The following is a 19,969-nucleotide window of genomic DNA, read 5'->3' as shown; positions in this document are numbered from 1 at the left end:
CGTAATCGCTGTGTTAATAAACTGTTTGTTAATTACACTTCCATCTATGTTTTGTGACCTATGCTTTATTGAGCTAATTTTTCTGACAGAAGAATATAGGCGAAACGTAGGCAGACGGGACTGGTTCACTTTGGGCAACTTGGTTGGCATGGGTGGTTTGGAATGCAGGGTCTGTTTGCCTATGGCTCTATGAGAATTCCTCCCAGGACTAAGTCATAGTGGAAAGTCCACATTTAGTTGAAAATCTGCTCATCAGAGACAGAAGGATCACATAAGCTAAGTACTTGCAGTCATTGCTAGCTAATGCTCGAAAATGATATCTTTTGATAAGTTTTTTTGAAGTTGGAAAGTTGTTGTTTATTCTTTTCAAGAAACTAACTTCCCTTGATCCTGGGGCGAGGCAGAATGGGCCTCCCTTACAAAGATGGCCGCCAGCCCACCCTCTCCCCCTTTTCCCGGCCGCGCTGATCAGAGCTCGGCACCTCTACAAACATGGCGGAGGGCACGCGCCGGCCGGGCCGGGCCGATCCTCCGCTCCCGCCGGCCTGACCAGGACCCGAGGTGGGTGGCAAGAGACGTCGCCTGTACCAAGATGGCCGCCGGGCACGCTCCGGGGGGGGGGGGGGGGCCTGCCTTCACAAAGGTGGCCGCCGAGGCACGCCCTCGCTCGCGGGTCCCGGCCAATCGGGCGGTGAGCGTGAGGTCTCGCGAGGGCGGCCTGCGCCCCTGTGAAGCGGGGTGGGAGACCCCAGGCCGGCCTTTTCCGCCCCGGATCCCAACAGCGCGGCAGCACGGTGAGGGCTTGACTGCGGAACGTCTACATTTATACATAAATGTAGACACGGGGCGGGTTTAGTACAGAATATACGCACCCGTCGGTCACTATAGACCGACAGGGAGCACCGTGAGGTAAATATAGCGAGGCTGTGGCCTAGTGGTACAGGCTGTTAATTCAGGGAATGTTCTGGAAACCTGAGTTCGAATTCGATAAATAATGTAGCTCCTTGAAAGTGGAGTTGCAGGTCGATAGGATAGTGAAGGAGGCGTTTGGTATGCTTTCCTTTATTGGTCAGAGTATTGAGTACAGGAGTTGGGAGGTCATGTTGCGGCTGTACAGGACATTGGTTAGGCCACTGTTGGAATATTGCGTGCAATTCTGGTCTCCTTCCTATCGGAAAGATGTTGGGAAACTTGAAAGGGTTCAGAAAAGGTTTACAAGGACGTCGCCGGGGTTGGAGGGTCTGAGCTACGGGGAGGGGCTCCACAGGGTGCAAACGAGGGCTGCAGACGCTGGGAACCAGAGTCTGGATCAGAGAGCGGCGCTGGAAAAGCACGGCAGGTCAGGCAGCACCCGAGGAGCAGGAACATCGACGTTTCGGGCAAAAGCCCCTTCATCAGGAATAGAGGCAGAGAGCCTGAAGGGCGGAGAGATAAGAGGGGGAGGGGGGGTGGTGGGAGAAAGTAGCATAAGAGTACATGGGTGAATGGGGGAGGGGATGGAGGTGAAAGGTCAGGGGGGAGGGTGGGGGAAGGTAGCAAAGGGTACGATAGGTGAATGGGGGAGGGGATGGAGGTGATAGGTCAGGGCGGAGGGTGGGGGAAGGTAGCAAAGGGTACGATAGGTGAATGGGGGTGATGGGTCAGAGAGGAGGGTGGAGTGGATAGGTGGAAAGGAAGATAGGCAGGTAGTATAGGTCATGAGGGCGGTGCTGAGGTGGGGGAAGGGGCAATGAGGAAACTGTTGAAGTCCACATTGATGCCCTGGGGTTGAAGTGTTCCGAGGCGGAAGATGAGGTGTTCTTCCTCCAGACATCGGATGGTGAGGGAGCGGCACTGAAGGAGGCCCAGACCCCCCAATGTCCTCGGCTGAGTGCGAAGGGGAGTTGAAATGTTGGGCCACGGGCTGGTGTGGTTGATTGGTGCGGGTGTCCCAGAGATGTTCCCTAAAGCGCTCTGCTAGAAGGTGTAGGAGACTAAACAGGCTGGGGCTGTTTTCTCTGGAGGGTCGGAGGCTGAGGGGTGACTTATAGAGGTTTACAAAATGCAAGGTTTGTGAAGAACTGTAGCTCAGGTTGAGGGTGTAGGTTTGCTCACTGAGCTATAGATTTGATATCCAGACGTTTCATTACCTGGCTAGGTAACATCATTGGTGACCTCCAAGTGAAGCAAAGCTGTTGTCTCCTGCTTTCTATTTATATCTTTCTCCTGGATGGAGGAAAAAAAAAGACCCAGTAAAATCCATGGACAAAATCAACGTCATCTACAAAATTCCATGCAAGGACTGCCACAAACACTATGTAGGACAAACAGGAAGAAAGTTTGCCACCAGGATACATGAACACCAGCTAGCCACAAAAAGAAATGACCCTCTCTCCCTCGTAGCCTTACACACGGATGAAAAAACCCACCATTTTGACTGGGACAACACATCTATCCTGGGACAGGCTAAGCAAAGGCATGCCAGAGAATCCCTAGAGGCCTGGCACTCCAACCGCAACGCCATAAACAAACACACAGATCTGGATGCCATCTATCAACCCTTCAGAAAATGAACAGGAAATGACATCATCACGAACCCCAGGAACCCCATTCAGGAGAAAGATATAAATAGAAAGCAGGAGACAACAGCTTCACTTGGAGGTCGCCACTGATGTTGTTACCTAGCCAGGTAATTAAACGTCTGGATATCAAACCTACAGCTCAGCGAGCAAACCTATACCCTAAACTGGTTTATGAAATTGAGGGGCATGGATAGGATAAATAGACAAAGTCTTTTCCCTGTGGTCGGAGAGTCCAGAACTAGAGGGCATAGGTTTAGGGTGAGGGGAAAGATATAAAAGCGACCTAAGGGGCATGATTTGGAGATTCCGATGTTGGGACTGAGGTATACAGAGTTAAAAAATCACATAACCAACCACCTGATGAAGGAGCAGCGCTCCGAAAGCTAGTGTTTCCATTTAAACCTGTTGGACTATAACCTGATGTGGGGCATGGATAGGGTAAATGGACAAGGTCTTTTCCCTGGGGCGGGGACTCCAGAACTAGAGGGCATAGTTTTAGGGTGAGAGGGGAAAGATATAAAAGGGACCTAAGGGGCAACTTTTTCACGCAGAGAGTGGAATGAGCTGCCAGAGGAAGTGGTGGAGTACAATTACAATATTTAAAAGGCATCTTGATGGGTATGAGAATAAGAAGGGTTTAGAGGAATATGGGCCAAGTGCTGGCAAATGCGACTAGATTAATTTAGGATATGTGATTGGCATGGACGAGTTGGACCGAAGAGTCTGTTTCCCTGCTATACAACTCTGACTATTAATGCGACCGTGAATCTGTTGTCCGTTGTTAGGAAAACCTCACCTGCTTCACTTATGTCCTTTTAGGGAAAGAAACTGCTAACTCAAGACTCTCAGCAATGCGGTTGACCTCCAACTGGTTATTGATACTGACATCCTGTGAACAAAGTTTTTAAAAATTGGCTAAAAGGAAAGCAGAGAGTAGTTTGAAGAATACAGTGTGAGGAAAAATGGAAGATTGGCGTAGAGCAAGAGAGTATATGGAATATGGGGATATTCCATTCTATGTGGGGCATGGTAAGGATTGTAGAGGGGTAAATATAGGGACAAATACTGGGAGAGCATAGTGAGGATTGCATCATGGTAATAGGTTAAATCAGGGGAAATCAAGGTTATAGAGAGAAGAATGTCCCACACAATGAGGAATATGGCAGACTAAGCAATACATGATAAAAGCAGGGTCAAAATGAGTAAATTGTGTGTTAGAAAGAGCAGGTTGAAGAATGTGGGCTTTGAAACAGGTAAACCTGGGAGAGAGCATTGTGAGGAATATGGGAGTGTTAAAGGAATGGAGGAAGAGCACAGTGAACAGTAGAGGTGACGATGGGAGACAGTAGGGCGAAGGATAGTCAGTAAATAGATTGGGAGGGAGCTTGAGGAGGGCAAAAGGGAAGGAGTAGGATGAGGGATAAATCAGGCAGATGCGGAGAGGGCAGTGTGAGGAATACAGACCCAGAGTGGTGAATGAACCAGGAGAGGGAGAGAGCGTACTGACTGACATGCACAAATGGGCAGATAAGCCATGTGGTTGGGAATAGGAAATACGGTGGGAAATACCACCACCTATTGGGGGTCAGGTTGAGTTCGGACAGGAGATGAGTGGATATTTCAGTGAGTGTTGGATTGTACAGAGAGTGAAGACTTAATACAGATCTTTTCAACATGGCTTCACTTGTAGCTTTTAAAAGATGGGTGTTTGGAGAATAATGGTAGGATTGTGCAGAGCCAAGTGTGATTGATTAGTGGAAAATCATGTTTGACCATCTGCTTTGAAGTTTTTATTTTGAAGATTAACTGCCGGATTGGAAAAGGAGAATCCAGTGGATGTGATGTATCTGCACTTTCAGAGGGCTTTTAATAAAGGCTGTGCTATAATCAGCAAAATTTAGATGATGTCAGACTGAGCCTGTAATATTTTGTCAGGGATTGAGAATTGATTGGTGGACAGAAGTTGAGTATGGTTGGGTTATTCTCCGTCTGTGACCATTGGTATACTGCAAGGACAGGTACTTCTGCCAGAGCTGTTCACAATCCATGTCAATGATTTGATGGGGCCACATGTAATAGCTCCACATTTGCTGGTGGGGTCAAATGAGATTGGAGCATGAACGGGGTTTAAGAGCATTTGGACAGGCTAACTTGAGTTAGTATCATGGGCAGATGGAAAATGTGAAGCTCTGCACCCCTCCCCTTTGAGGGAAACGGAAGTATTTCTTAAATGGCGAGAAACTGAGAGGCGCGAGTGTCCAAAAAAAAGCATCACTGAAAGCTAACGCATGGGTATAGCAACTGGTTAGAAAGGCAAATGTTTTGGCGTCAATTACAAGAGAGTTTGAGGGCAGGAGTAAAGAAATCTCACGCCAACTGTGGCGAACCTTGGAGAGATCACATCTGACATTGTCTACAGAGGTTTGAGGCTCATTGTGACGAATATATTTGCTGTAGTGGGCATAATGAAGGAACTGGTGGAATTGGACAAGTGAGACCAGGGACAGTGTATACCTGGAGTCAGGAACAATTGTAGTGTCTGCAGTGGAGCAAAACATGGTTCTGCACAAAAATGATGGGTTCTTTGAGGTTGGATTCTACTGATGAATCTGTAGTTGCAGCTGTAGATAACTTAAATTCTATACAAATGGTGTGGCCAGTTCATCCCTTAGTTTGTTGCCAGACTGACTTCCTGCTTTTTTTTTCCCCCCAGATGCCTGGTGTCACAGTGAAGGACGTGAACCAGCAGGAGTTTGTCAAAGCCCTGGGTGCTTTTCTCAAGAAGTACGTACCAAATGTTTCACTAAGGCTTCAAGAATGCTCTTCAAGTAACTTCTACAAGCTTGCATTTTATTCTTCAGATTTTTGTAGCCCCCAGTAAGATGCTGAAGTTAATAATGAAACGACCCCCTGTGCTGATGAATTTCAGCTGTCTGAACTGCGGTCTTTAGCAAAACCAGACCAGGTCCCATTGACCACTCATTCCTATCACTTGTAACCCATGTTGCCTTGTGGTCTGTGAAACAAATCCCACTTCTCTCAAGTAATCTCAAATGTGAACATTTGATTTAAACCACTGAGTTGCCCAGTTATATCTGGCTGTCTAATTTATAATAAATGAGCATTTAATCCAGGTTATTCCATTACCAATAACATTTCCATTAAGAAAATATCAAGCTGAGTATTGTGATCGATCAGCCACTGCTCTCTGGGAAAGAGAATTTCAAGCACCAACAACCTTCTGATCCATCTACCATAACCCCTCCTAGTTCTAGGTTACCCAGTAAGAGGAAATGTTCTCCCAACATCGATTTTGCCAAGTGTCGTTTCCCCCCCCCACCCCCAGAATCCTGCATCTTGCAATGAGATCAGTTTATCAATTGAACTGCTTTTAAACAAAGGCAAAAAGTAGTCCAGATGAATTGAAAATCTATCACGTAACTAAGAATACAGAGGACAGGATGTCTACTTTATGTAATTTAAATTTTATCCCTTTTAAAACTCCCACCTTCCATCTCGCACAAATACTCACCACAAGCGAGTGGAGCAGGAGGAAAGTATAGAGGAACACCATTCTCTATTACTGGTTCAAGATCATTGAATTAGATTGATTGGTACAAAGGGCTGGTGAACTAATGGTATTTACACAGCAAGAGTCAGTCTTTAGTTCACTGGTTTCTTGGTTGGACCCAGGCTTTTCCTTTCCCTTTAGGCCTTAATATTCTTCCTTTCAGCGAATGAATGTTGTTTCTCTTTCGTTGTTGAAACTTCTCCAGAGCAAAAGGTGTCGATGCTGCAACTTTGGGGCTTTGCCCCCTTCTATTTCCCTCTCTTCCTTCCCTCCATCAATAGGGCTCGTGTTAAACTGCAGCTGATCCAATCAGAAGGATTTGCTGTGCTGAGCTCTCCTGTGTACACCACAACTGGTGCCAATTGAAAAGCCAATCAAAAGACTCTGTCTGGGCAGAATCGCCTGATCTCTCTCCTCTCTCTCTCTCTCTCTCTCTTCTGACTTCTCTCTCGTTGTTCTAATAAGGCAGCATTGTCGATACAATTCTGCGTGCTCTTGTAAATTGTTTTTAAAACTGCAAGCATCTCTTTGCATGGTTGCTTTGATTTTAAAGCAGTATATCTTTCCATTTTTACTCTGGAGTCTTTCAGTTGTCTTTACAATATCGTGGGCCAATTGGCTGCTCAAGCCTACTCTGCCATTTGATTAGATTGGATGTTTCCTCTTATTGGGAAACCAAAAACTAGCAGAGTCTAAAGATGCTTCACTTTGAAGGTAGATGGGTCACAGAGGGTTGTTAGCCTTTGAAATTCTCTCCCCAATGCACGTTGTTCCAGACGTGGTCTCATGAGTGCCCTGTAAAATTTCAGCAAAACTTCCCCTACTTGTATACTCTGCCAATCGTTAAAAACGGAGCTGATCTGATTGTGACATAGAGTCATAGAGATGTGCAGCACGGAAACAGACCCTTCGGTCCAACCCGTCCATGCCGACCAGATAAGTTTCACAACATCTTTCGAAGAAGAACGTGACCAGAATTGCACACAATATTCCAACAGTGGCCTAACCAATGTCCTGTACAGCCCAACATGACCTCCCAACTCCTGTACTCAATATTCTGACCAATAAAGGAAAGCACACCAAGTGTCGCCTTCACTATCCTATCTACCTGCGACTCCACTTTCAAGGAGCTATGAACCTACACTCCAAGGTCTCTTTGTTCAGCAACACTCCCTAGGACCTTACCATTAAGTGTCGAAGTCCTGCTAAGATTTGCTTTCCCAAAATGCAGCACCTCGCATTTATCTGAATTAAACTCCATCTGCCACTTCTCAGCCCATTGGCCCATCTGGTCCAGATCCTGTTGTAATCTGAGGTAACCCTCTTCACTGTCCACTACACCTCCAATTTTGGTGTCATCTGCAAACTTGCTAACTGTACCTCTTATACTCACATCCAAATCATTTTCAATCCATTTTTCCTATTGTCCCTCAAAATCTACGACTCCTTTGTCAATTAAAAATCTTCAGTCTCAGAGCCTTGAGGTCAATCTTCCACTGATCTCCAGGGGAGAGGATTTCTAAGACTTAACAACCCTCTGTGACCCATCTGCCTTCAAAGGGAAACATCTTTAAACTCTAGTTTCTGGTTTCCCTATAAGAGGAAGCATCCTCTCAACATCCACCTTGCCAAGCCCCTCAGAATCCTGCATCCTGCAGTGAGACCATCTCTCAATCTCTAATCTAGAAACCTAATCTGGTCATTCTTCCTTCTAAACATTAATTCCAGGAATCTTTCTTTGAACTGTCTTCAGTACAAATCTAGCCAGCTGTGGAATTTAAAAATTCAGTCAAGAAATCTGGAATTGAAAGCTAGTTTCTGTGATGGTGACCAAGATGATTCCTGTTAAAGGCCGATCTAGTTCACTCATACTTTAGGGAATGGAATGTGTCGTGCTTGTCCCGTCTGGCCTACACATGACTGCAGACCCGCAGCAATGTGGTTGACTCTTAATTTCCACCTGAAATGGCCGAGGAAGCCACTCTGTCCAAGAGATGAGCTACAGCTTTAGAGATAAGCTTTAGATAGTGACCTTGCAAGTGACACCATGCCACACGAATGAAGAACACTAATAAAGAGGCCACAACCATAGACCATGTTCCAGATGTCTCACTAGTGCCCTGTAAAGTTGCAGCAAGATGTCCCCTTCTTGCATACTCCATTTCTCTTTATAATAAAGGCCAGTGTTCTAGTTGTCTCCCTAATTGTGTTTTAGCTGCTTGTTGGTTTGTGTTTTTTTGTGACATATGCACAAGGACTCTGGTGCAGGTCTCCTCTGTCAGTCATGTTCTGATTTTCTACCTGCCAAAGTGGACACTTTCACATTATATTCCATCTGCAAATATTTTACCTTCCTAAAGTGTTCTCTCTCCGTGACTGTGCCTGGAATCCTAAGTCCTGAAACTGCCTGAGTAAATCTCACTTCATTTTAGGTTATTGATTTTAAAGTTTTAGCTTTTCCATGCTTTGAGCAGAGATTGGATGGGTGTTGATCTGAACCAGGTCTATTGAAATTTAATAACGTAGCAAATTCGAGCAGCAGGAGGCTATTAAGAGCTTCACCCCTTCAGTATGCTAGCTGATCATCCGACTCGATAGTCAGGTCCTGCGAAGAGCAGGACTCAGCAATTCAGCCCGCAGCAACATTCAGTGCGATCACTGTTGATCTCATCTAGTATACCTGTTGTCAGAGCTCTTGTTGTTACATGTATTTATTTTTCCCCACTTGTGTGGATTCCAGAAGGGGACCTTTCACATTTGTCTTTGTTTACAGGTCTGGCAAGTTAAAGGTACCCGATTGGGTTGACACCGTGAAGCTGGGCAAACACAAAGAACTTGCTCCATATGATGAGAACTGGTTCTACACCCGCGCTGGTGAGTGCAGTTAATGCAATTTCCCCTCTTGTTGTTGTTTACGGACTGTCTCTGCCTCAGATTTCAGATGTGGCTTTTTGGGAAAGCTAATCTGAGCAGGAGTTATACACTTAATGGTACGGTCCTGGGGAGTGTTTCTGAACAAAGAGACCTTGGAGTGCAGGTTCATAGCTCCTTGAAAGTGGAGTCGCAGGTAGATAGGATAGTGAAGAAGGCGTTTGGTATGCTTTCCTTTATTGGTCAGAGTATTGTGTACAGGAGTTGGGAGGTCATGTTGTGACTGTACAGGGCATTGAATAATTGTGTGTAATTCTGGTCTTCCTATCGGAAGGATGTTGTGAAATTGAAAGGGTTCAGAAAAGATTTACAAGGATGTTACCAGGGTTGGAGGGTTTGAGCTACAGGGAGAGGCTGAATAGGCTGGGGCTGTTTTCTCTGGAGCGTCGGAGGCTGAGGGGTGATCTTTGAGGTTTATAAAATCATGAGGGGCATGGATAGGATAAAGAGACATGGTCTTTTCCCTGGGGTGGAGGAGTTCAGAACTAGAGGCCATAGGTTTAGGGTAAGAAGGGAAAGATATAAAAGGGACCTAGGAACAACTTTTTTTATGCAGAGAGTGGTGCGTGTATGGAATGAGCTGACAGAGCTTGTGGTGGAGGCTGGTACAATTACAGCATTTAAAAGGCATATGAATAGGAAGGGTGTAAAGGGGTAAGGGCCAAGTGCTGACAACTCTGACTAGATTAGGTTGGGATATCTGGTCGGCATGGATGAGTTGGACCAAAAGGGTCTGTTTCCCTGCTGTACATCTCTGACTATCTGAATAGCCCACATTTCCGCATTCTGTCAGTACACAACTCTGATGTAAAGTTTCAGCTTTCAGTTGCTCTCTCCAACCCATTTTAACAGGGTCTGATGATCCGTGGGAATAGAAATAAAGAATTGAGCTTTATATGGTGTTGTTCACTTCAGCTGGATGACTTGAAGTCCTTTACAGTCCATGAAGTACTCCCTTGAGATGTCGTCCCCATTTTACCGTAGTAAGCGTTTCTGCAAATTGGCACATGGTAAGCTCCCAAAAAAAACAATCTGATGATAGAACATAGAACAATACAGCACAGAACAGGCCCTTCGGCCCACGGTGTTGTGCCGAACATTTGTCCTAGCTTAAGCACCCATCCATGTACCTATCCAATTGCTGCTTAAAGGTCACCAAAGATTCTGACTCTGCCACTCCCACAGGCAGCGCATTCCATGCCCCCACCACTCTCTGGGTAAAGAACCCACCCCTGACATCTCCCCTATACCTTCCACCCTTCACCTTAAATTTATGTCCCCTTGTAACACTCTGTTGCACCCAGGGAAAAAGTTTGACTGTCTACTCTATCTATTCCTCTGATCATCTTATAAACCTCTATCAAGTCACCTCTCATCCTTCACCGTTCCAACGAGAAAAGGCCTAGCACTCTCAACCTATCCTCGTACGACCTATTCTCCATTCCAGGCAACATCCTGGTAAATCTTCTCTGCACCCTCTCCAAAGCTTCCACATCTTTCCTAAAGTGAGGCGACCAGAACTGCACACAGTACTCCAAATGTGGCCTAACCAAAGTCCTGTACAGTTGCAACATCACTTCACGACTCTTGAATTCAATCCCTCTGCTAATGAACACTAATACACCATAGGCCTTCTTACAAGCTCTATCCACCTGAGTGGCAACTTTCAAAGATCTATGAACATAGACCCCAAGATCCCTCTGTTCCTCCACCTCACTAAGAACCATATCATTAACCCTGTATTCCGCATTCTTATTTGTCTTTCCAAAATGGACAACCTCACACTTGGCAGGGTTGAACTCCATCTGCCACTCCTCAGCCCAGCTCTGCATCATATCTAAGTTCCTTTGCAGCCGACAACAGCCCTCCTCACTATCCACAACTCCACCAATCTTCGTATCATCTGCAAATTTACTGACCCACCCTTCGACTCCCTCTTCCAAGTCATTAATAAAAATTACAAACAGCAGAGGACCCAGAACTGATCCCTGCGGAACTCCACTTGTAACTGGGCTCCAGGCTGAATATTTGCCATCTACCACCACTCTCTGACTTCGACCGGTTAGCCAGTTTTCTATCCAATTGGCCAAATTTCCCTCTATCCCATGCCTCCTGACTTTCCGCATAAGCCTACCATGGGGAACCTTATCAAATGCCATACTAAAATCCATGTATACTATATCCACTGCTCTACCCTCATCCACATGCTTGGTCACCTCCTCAAAGAATTCAATCAGACTTGTAAGGCAAGACCTACCCTTCACAAATCCGTGCTGGCTGTCCCTAATCAAGTAGTGTCTTTCCAGATACTCATAAATCCTATCCCTCAGTACCCTTTCTATTACTTTGCCTACCATCGAAGTAAGACTAACTGGCCTTTAATTCCCGGGGTTATCCCTATTCCCTTTTTTGAACAGGGGCACAACATTCGCCACTCTCCAGTCCCCTGGCACCACCCCCCTTGACAGTGAAGACGAAAAGATCATTGCCAACGGTACTGCAATTTCCTTTCTTGCTTCCCACATAATCCTAGGATATATCCCGTCAGGCCCGGGGGGCTTGTCTATCCTCAAGTTGTTCAAAATGTCCAACACATATTCCTTCCTAACAAGTATCTCCTCTAGCTTACCCGTCCGTTTCTCACACTCCTCTTCAACAATACGGTCCCTCTCGTTCGTAAATACTGAAGAAAAGTACTCATTCAAGACATCTCCTATCTCTTCCGACTCAATACACAATCTCCCACTACTGTCCTTGATCGGACCTACCCTCGTTCTCGTCATTCTCATGTTTCTCACATACGCATAAAATGCCTTTGGGTTATCCTTGATCCTATCCGCCAAAGATTTTTCATGCCGTCCCTTAGCTCTCCTAATCCCTTTCTTCAGGTCCCTTCTGGCTATCCTGTATCCCTCCACTGCTCTGTCAGAACCCTGCTTCCTCAACCTTATGTAAGCCTCCTTCTTCCTCTTTACAAGACATTCAATCTCCCTCGTCAACCAAGGTTCCCTCACACGACCATTTCTTTCCTGCCTGACGGGTACATACATATCAAGGACACGTTGTATCTGTTCCTTGAAAAAGTTCCACATTTCCACGACATCCTTCCCTGACAGCCTATGCTCCCAACTTATGCTCCTCAGATCCTGTCTTACAGCATCGTAATTACCCTTCCCCCCCCCCCCCCCCCCCCCCCCCCCCCCCCATTGTAAAACCTACCCTGTTGCACGTACCTATCTCTCTCCATAACCAAGGTGAAAGTCACAGAATTGTGGTCACCATCACCAAAATCACCATTCCTGAAGAAGGGCCTGTGCCCGAAACGTCGAATCTCCTGTTCCCTGGATGCTGCCTGACCTGCTGTGCTGTTCCAGCAATAAAGTTTCAACAACAATCACCAAAATGTTCACCCACTAACAAGCCCATCACTTGTCCCGGTTCATTACCGAGTACCAAATCCAATATGGCCTCCCCTCTGGTTGGACAATCTACATACTGAGTTAGAAAAGCTTCCTGGACACACTGTGCAAACACCGCCCCATCCAATCTACTTGATCTAAAGAGCTTCCAATCAATATTTGGGAAGTTGAAATCACCCATGACTACTACCCTGTGGCTTCCGCACCTTTCCAAAATCTGTTTCCCAATCTGTTTCTCCACATCTCTGCTGCTATTGGGGGGCCTATAGTAAACACCCAACAAGGTGACTGCACCTTTCCTATTTCTGACTTCAGCCCATTCTACCTCCAAAGGCAGATCCCCCTTGAACTGCCTTTCTGCAGCCGTTATACCATTTCTAATTAGCAACGCCACCCCCCCCCCTTCTTTTTTACCACCCTCCCTAATCTTACTGAAACATCTGTAACCAGGAACCTCCAACAACCATTCCTGTCCCTCTTCTATCCACGTTTCCGTGATGGCCACAACATCGTAGTCCCAAGTACCGATCCACGCCTTAAGTTCGCCCACCTTATTTCTGATACTCCTTGCGTTGAAGTATACACACTTGAACCTATCTCTGTGTCCGCAAGTATTCCCTGTCAGTGCTACCTCCTTCACAGCCTCCCTACATTCTTGGACATCCTGACAAACAGCTAGCCTACTTGCTGGACTACAAGTCCGGATCCCATCCCCCTGCCAAATTAGTTTAAACCCCCCCGAAGAGTGCTCGCAAACCTACCCCCCAGGATATTGGTGCCCTTCTGGTTCAGGTGCAACCCGTCCTGCTTGTACAGGTCCCACCTTCCCCAGAATGCAAATACCTCAAGCCCTCCCTCCTACACCATGCTTGCAGCCACGTGTTCAGCTGCACTCTTCCCCTATTCCTTGCCTCACTGTCACGTGGCACCGGCAACAACCCAGAGATGACGACTCTGTCTGTCCTAGCTTTTAGCTTCCAGCCTAACTCCCTGAGCTCTTGAATGACCTCCCCACCCCTCTTCCTACCTATGTCGTTGGTGCCAATGTGCACCACGACTTCTGGCTGCACACCCTCCCCCTTAAGGATTCTGAAGACTCGGTCCGAGACGTCTCGGACCCTGGCACCCGGGAGGCAACAAACCATCCGAGAGTCTCGCCCATGTCCACAGAACCGCCTGTCCGTCCCTCTAACTAGAGAGTCTCCTATAACTAGCACTCTCCTCCTCTTCCCCTTTCCCTTCTGAGTCTCAGAGCCAAACCTCGCGCCACAGACCTGGTCACTGCAGCTTACCCCTGCTAGGCCATCCCCCCCAACAGTATCCAAAGCGGTATACTTATTGTTTAGGGGAACGACCACAGGGGATCCCAGCACTGCCTGCTTCCTCCCCTTCCCACCTCTAACTGTTACCCAGCTACCTCTGTTCTCTGGTGTAGCTATGTCCCTGTAGCTTCTATCTATCACCCCCTCAGCCTCTCGAATAATCCTCAGTTCATCCAACTCCAGTTCCAGTTCCCTAACTCGTTCTGTGAGGAGCAGGATCTGACTGCATTTCCTGCAGATGAAGTCGGCAGGAGTATCGGTGGTCACCCCTACCTCAAACATCCTGGAGGAGGAACATTCCACTGCCTGCGCTGCCATTACTCTACACCTCGTCTCCAAAACAAGAACACTGAGTAGCTTACCTGTGGAGTTTAAAATTAGGTTAGAGGAGGAGGATGGGAGGGAGGCCCTACTATGTAGGGCCTGGGGTCCAGAACACACCCACTCAAATATCAATCACTTACCTTCCCGATCAGCTCTGCGCTCCAACCTCACTTCCGCCCAGCTCGCGCCGCTCTCTGCTGTGAAAAGACCTGATGATGACCTGATGGTTTGTGGTTTGTGCATGTGATGTCAGTTGAGGGGTATATGTTGGGCAAAATATTGTCCGGGATCTGTTATGTCCACCCAGGTAGGGAGATGGATATGCAATTTGCCGACGACTCTGAGGTATGACACTGTGACAGCGCAGTACTCCCTCGATTGCACACAAGGTTGTCTGCTGATTTTTGTTCTTGGGTCTTGAACCTGGGCACTTCAGATTCAGAGGTATCCACTGCTCACATTTCTTGAATGGGAAAGCAGGCTATTGCAGACTCTGGAGCCTCGAAATAACACTGTTGCTAAAATGCACAGCAAATTAGGCAGCATGTGCAGCGAGAGAAGGCAGTTATCAGGATGTCTGATCAGTTTTGATGAAAAAGTCGTTGAAGTGTAAAGTTAACTATTAATCTGAAAATGTCAGTTCTTTTTGTCTGCATTCATATGGGTGCTGCCTTTTTGACTAGGTTGGTACCAGGAATGAAGGGGCTGTCATACATGGAAAGGTTGAGTAGATTGGATTCGTGCACTTTGGAATAAAGAAGAATATTATTGAAATGTACACGGATCTTAAGGGGCTTGACAGAGATATTGAAGAAAGGTTGTTTGGAGACTCTAGGACAATAATCTGTGAATGGGGGTCATACTTTTAAAACAGATGAGAAATTTCTCCTAAGAGCAGCAAATCTGTAGAGCTTAGATTAGATTACTTACAGTGTGGAAACAGGCCCTTCGGCCCAACAAGTCCACACCGACCCGCAGAAGCGCAACCCACCCATACCCCTACATTTACCCCTTACCTAACACGACGGGCAATTTAGCATGGCCAATTCACTTAACCTGCACATCTTTGGACTGTGGGAGGAAACTGGAGCACCCGGAGGAAACCCACGCAGACACGGGGAGAACGTGCAAACTCCACACAGTCAGTCACCTGAGGTGAACCCGGGTATCTGGCGCTGTGAGGCAGCAGTGCTAACCACTGAGCCGCCTGCTCTTTACTCTTGAGGGCTGTTGAGGCTAAGTCGTTAAATCTAGCTCAGCCTTGAATATACTTATGATCAGTGAAGGAATCATGGGTCACAGAGAAGGCAGGCAAGTCTGTTTGTGGTTCACCAGATAAACCGTCGTCTCGTTGAATAGAGGGGGTGACTTGATGGGCTGAATGGCCTGTTCCTGCTCCTGTGTCTTATGGTCTGGTAGAGATGCCTGTTCAAGTGTACAGGACAATATCATAACCATTTTTCCTGTTTTGGCTATCTTTATTCCCTCAACCAAGCCAGTTGAGAGATGAGCTAATTGTACTTTTGTCATTACTTTCTGTGGGATCTTGCTGTGCCATGGGCAGCTTTTTGCTCAGTGATTTGCTTGTGGGGCATTTCAGTGTATATCGAGACTGCAAAATGCATAGTCGTTTCTCCTAAACTGAGCTCCTCCTAGTTACTAAAGACTGCTTCCTGAGGTAGTTGGTGAGTGGGAGGGGGGGGGGAGGCTTTGGGAGAGCAGAGGTGGTGTGGGTGAGGGAAGATGATTATGATAAAGCAGAGTGATGGGTGAGGAAAGGAGATAATGGTGGAGCGGAGGCGGTGGGTGAGGGGGGGGGATGTGATGGGAGAGCGGAGGTGATGGGTTTCAGAAATTGGAATTTTTCAAATTTCAGAATAAGTCACAGTTTGGTGAAAATTGTTTTTAAAACGTACCGAAGAGGAGGCTTACTATGAGTACTATAGACCCGGAGACACAATTGAAGCCTGCCAGTGCTGGGTCACGCCCCTACATGTCGCATCTGAGTGACACGTATCGAGTGAGTGTGGAGTTGGGTTAACTTTGCATGCCAAACAACCTTGTTAATAAGAAAAGAAATTTCACAAAAAAACTTTTGGCTTTCGGGATTTTTGGCTAAAGGGTTGTCCACCTGTACTTTTAATCTCTCTAAATCTTAATGCCTGTCTTGAATGTCCTCTAAACTCAGAGTCCTCTGCCAATTTTGAAGACTCAGTGAAGAAATTCCTGTGTCTCCGTCCTAAATGGGCCTGCATTTATTGAACATTCCATTGCTCTAACTCCTCTCTGTCTGTCTGTGTCTCTCTCTCTCTCTCTCTCTTTTCCCCCCCCCTTCCCCCACCCTGGTTAATGAAAAATTCCCTGTATAGCTGTTCAGGACATTGGTGAGGCCACATTTGGAGCACTGCATGGATTTCTGGCCACCCTACCAGAGGAAGGATGTTATTAAACTAGAAAGGATGCAAAAAAAAAGTTACAAGGATGTTACTGAGATTTCAGTTTAAAAGGAGAGGTTACATAGGCTTTTTTCTCTGGGGTGTAGGAAGCGGAGAGATTTATAAAATCATAAGAGGCATAGATAAGGTGAGTAGCCATGGTCTTGTTCCCAGCGTAGGTGTGTCCAAAACGAGAGTGCTCAGGTTTAAAGTTTGAGGGGAATGTTTTAAAAGGGACCTAAGGGACAGCGTTTTCATGCAGAGGGTGGTGCATATAATGGAATGAACTGCTAGAGGAAATAGTGGACATGGGTGCAATTACAACATTTAAAAGACGTTTGGACAGCTACATGGATAGGAAGGGTTTAGAGGGCAATGGGCCAAGCTCAGGCAGATGGGACTAGTTTAATTTAGGAAACCTGGTCAGCATGGAAGAGTTGGGCTGAAGGGTCTGTTTCTGTGCTTTATGGCTCCATGACTATAGGAAGCATCCAACTTAAGGATTAACACGTGAATTGCACAAAGGTGAGTGTCTGGTCAGATGTCTGTTCAGAACAGTTAACAAAAACAGCAGAGAATAACTAAAAGGTTAATTAGTGGACTGAGATGAGAGTAATAGGAATTTTATTTTAAATGAATAGTGAAGTAGTTTCACAAAGAATGGAGTATGTGGAGTGAATTTTGATCTAGTGAGCAAGAATTGACAGTTAATTTTGGAGCAAATAGTGAAGATTGGGAGGCTGCAGTGAGAACCTGGCCTAACTGTATACCTGTGTGCTTGTTTCAGCCTCCACAGTGCGTCACCTGTACTTGAGGGGCGGTGTTGGAGTTGGCGCCATGACCAAGATCTATGGTGGGCGCCAACGGAACGGTGTGAAGCCCAGTCACTTCAGCCGCGGCTCCAAGTCTGTGGCTAGAAAGGTGCTGCAAGCTCTGGAAGGCCTGAAGATGGTGGAGAAGGATCCTAATGGGTAAGGGCTTTTGTAATTTTAAGGTCCCACTTGCAGCTGTACTGTACCATAAAGTGGTAGATTCTTAAAAGCACCTTGTCCTGGCTTTATACTGCTGAGTGTAGCAACTAACCTGAGCTGCTTTCACCCATATTGTTAGTACAGTTCGTAAACAGCCCGTTCACAATTTTTAGACAGGCATTCCCCATAGTTGTGGTTGAGTCTCTGCTCCGATGGTTGTGTTGCCTTAACGTGTGCTGTGATCGCCCTTCTAGATTTTTGTTGTTGAAGCTCATGTTATTGGTTTAATTTCATTGAGTTTGACGGGTTTGTAAACTGATGCACTGGGCGGCAGCTCTCATCTGTCTGATTATTGTCCTCCCTCACCTGCTGCCACAGCATGTATCCGTGCAAAGTCTTGAATTTCTTTGGTCTGAGGTTGAGATTTTCTGCACTTTCCCTTAGTTTGATCAGCTGGGGGAACCTGAAACTCCAATATCCAAAACTCTCTGTAAATCTGTTGTTTCAGGTCACATTGCAGGGTTATGAATGTAGAGCCTTTGAAATGGGCAAACTCTGAGCAGCGTAGCTTGGTGTAGTTTGGAATAAAGTGCTGGCTTTTTTAACACTTCAACTTTTCTCCCCCCTACAGTGGCCGCAGACTGACTCCACAAGGACAGAGGGATCTAGACCGTATTGCTGGCCAGGTGAGTACATTAAACTAGAATGCATGCTTGTTAAAATTTGAACAAAGGCTGGCTGTGCTGATTAACGATGCATTGTTAATGCTGTAACATTTTACAAAACTCCTAGAAGCAGTGAAATTGAGGAATTTCCCAGCACTGAAATTTGAAAGGGTTCAGAATAGATTTACAAGGGTTGGAGGATTTGAGCGAGAGGGAGAGGTTGAATAGACTTGGGTTGTTTTCCCTGGAGCGTCAGAGGCTGAGGAGTGACCTTAGAGGTTTATAAAATCATGAGGGGCATGGATAGGGTGAATAGACACGGTCTTTTCCCTGGGGTGGGGGGGAGTCCAGAACTATAGGGTATTGGTTTAGGGTGTGGGGGTGGGAAGATATAAAAGAGACCTAAGGGGCAACATTTTCACATAGAGGGTGGTATGTGTATGGGATGAGCTGCCAGAGGATGTGGTGGAGGCTGGTACAATTGCAACATTTTAAAAGGCATCTGGATGGGTATATGAATAGGAAGGGTTTGGAGGGATATGGGCCGGGTGGTAGGTGCCTGGAACGTGTTGTTAGCAGAGGTGGTAGAGGCAGGCATGGTAGATTCATTTAAGATGCATCTGGATGACAGGTTTAGACAGTGGACTTAGATCAGCTTAGGCTTGGAGGGCCGAAGGATCTGTTCCTGGGCTGTAAATTTTCTTGTTCATTGGGTGGTGGCAAATGGGGCTACATCAGATTGGGATAGCTGGTCCGCATGGATGTGTACATTTCTATGAAGCGCTCACCCAGCCTTTAAGAGCACAAATTTACTTCCTTTTAAAATGCTTTAAATTAGATGATGCACAGGGAGTTGAGGTGTATACTTCTGATCAATTTGCTGCAGCAGATGAAAAATGTACCTTTCTTTTTCTCTTGCAGGTCGCAGCAGCGAGCAAGAAACATTGAATGTGTGTATTGTTTATTTGAGAATGATTAAAGACTTCAGTTCTAACTGCTGCTTCGCTGGCTTATTCTATATCTTCTGCTAGTTGTTTGGATCAATAAGGGTTTCTATCGTGTCTCTCATGGATCATTGCCCAGTCACTCTTTGTAAAATGTTTCTTCATTGATGTGACGTGCTTTTGATGAGTCCACACATTCATTTCTTTGACGATAATTTTCCAAGAGTGTGCTCTTTTGTTCTGAATTGTTGCCTCTAAAATGGTTTCCTTATCATTGACAGACTGCACATTATTGTTGCAGTCACTACAAACAACTTACTTTTTAGGCTGCTTATTTGAATTGAATTAAATTTGTTTTATTGTCAGGTACGCTCTTGAGTACCGTGAAAGCTTTGCAAGTTGCCACTTATGGTGCCATCTTGGGTTAAAAAAAAACGCCTAGGTACAGATTCTTCAGTACAAGTTCCCGAGGACGGGTGGAATTAGAAAAATAAAGAAATAAGTCCAGTATTACACCGTAGGAACAAATTAGAAAAAAAAGGGGGAAATAAAAAGTTCAGAAAAACTGCCTTTCCACGCTGCCTCCAGTCCACACCGGGCCTTAAATTACCCAGGCTGGACGTTCATGCTAGGCTAAGAGGACGCTTTGATGGATCAGCCCTAAGGACGGGATTCCAAGCCCACACTGAAGCCGGGAGTTCAGGATGTTGGTGGGGAGAAAAGAAAATGTTCTGGCTGAAGTGTCCTCCTGTGCCAAAACACAAGGGGGCACACTTGAGAATGTGCTCAGTGTCAGATGATCAGCCGACTGCATTGTAACAGAGCT

At 46.2% G+C, this 19,969-nt stretch overlaps 1 protein-coding gene across 1 annotated transcript; it reads left to right on the top strand.

Annotated features, from left to right (window-relative positions):
- Window positions 1–719: 719 nt before the first annotated feature.
- rps19 (ribosomal protein S19) lies at window positions 720–19,193 on the top strand. The gene is made up of 6 exons (XM_043683290.2): window positions 720–794; window positions 5,275–5,345; window positions 8,906–9,006; window positions 17,351–17,534; window positions 18,166–18,220; window positions 19,121–19,193. Exons 2-6 carry the CDS (start codon window positions 5,275–5,277, stop codon window positions 19,145–19,147), a joined length of 438 nt encoding a protein of 145 aa, XP_043539225.1. The 5' UTR covers window positions 720–794; the 3' UTR covers window positions 19,148–19,193.
- The last annotated feature ends 776 nt before the right edge of the window (window positions 19,194–19,969 follow it).

This window comes from Chiloscyllium plagiosum, unplaced genomic scaffold, assembly GCF_037043375.1.
Source record: "Chiloscyllium plagiosum isolate Xiang-an unplaced genomic scaffold, Cpla_swu_hap1 HiC_scaffold_38, whole genome shotgun sequence".
Classification (NCBI taxonomy): domain Eukaryota; kingdom Metazoa; phylum Chordata; class Chondrichthyes; order Orectolobiformes; family Hemiscylliidae; genus Chiloscyllium; species Chiloscyllium plagiosum.
Note: the sequence above shows the minus strand (reverse complement) of the source record. Positions and strands in the feature narration are given on the sequence as shown.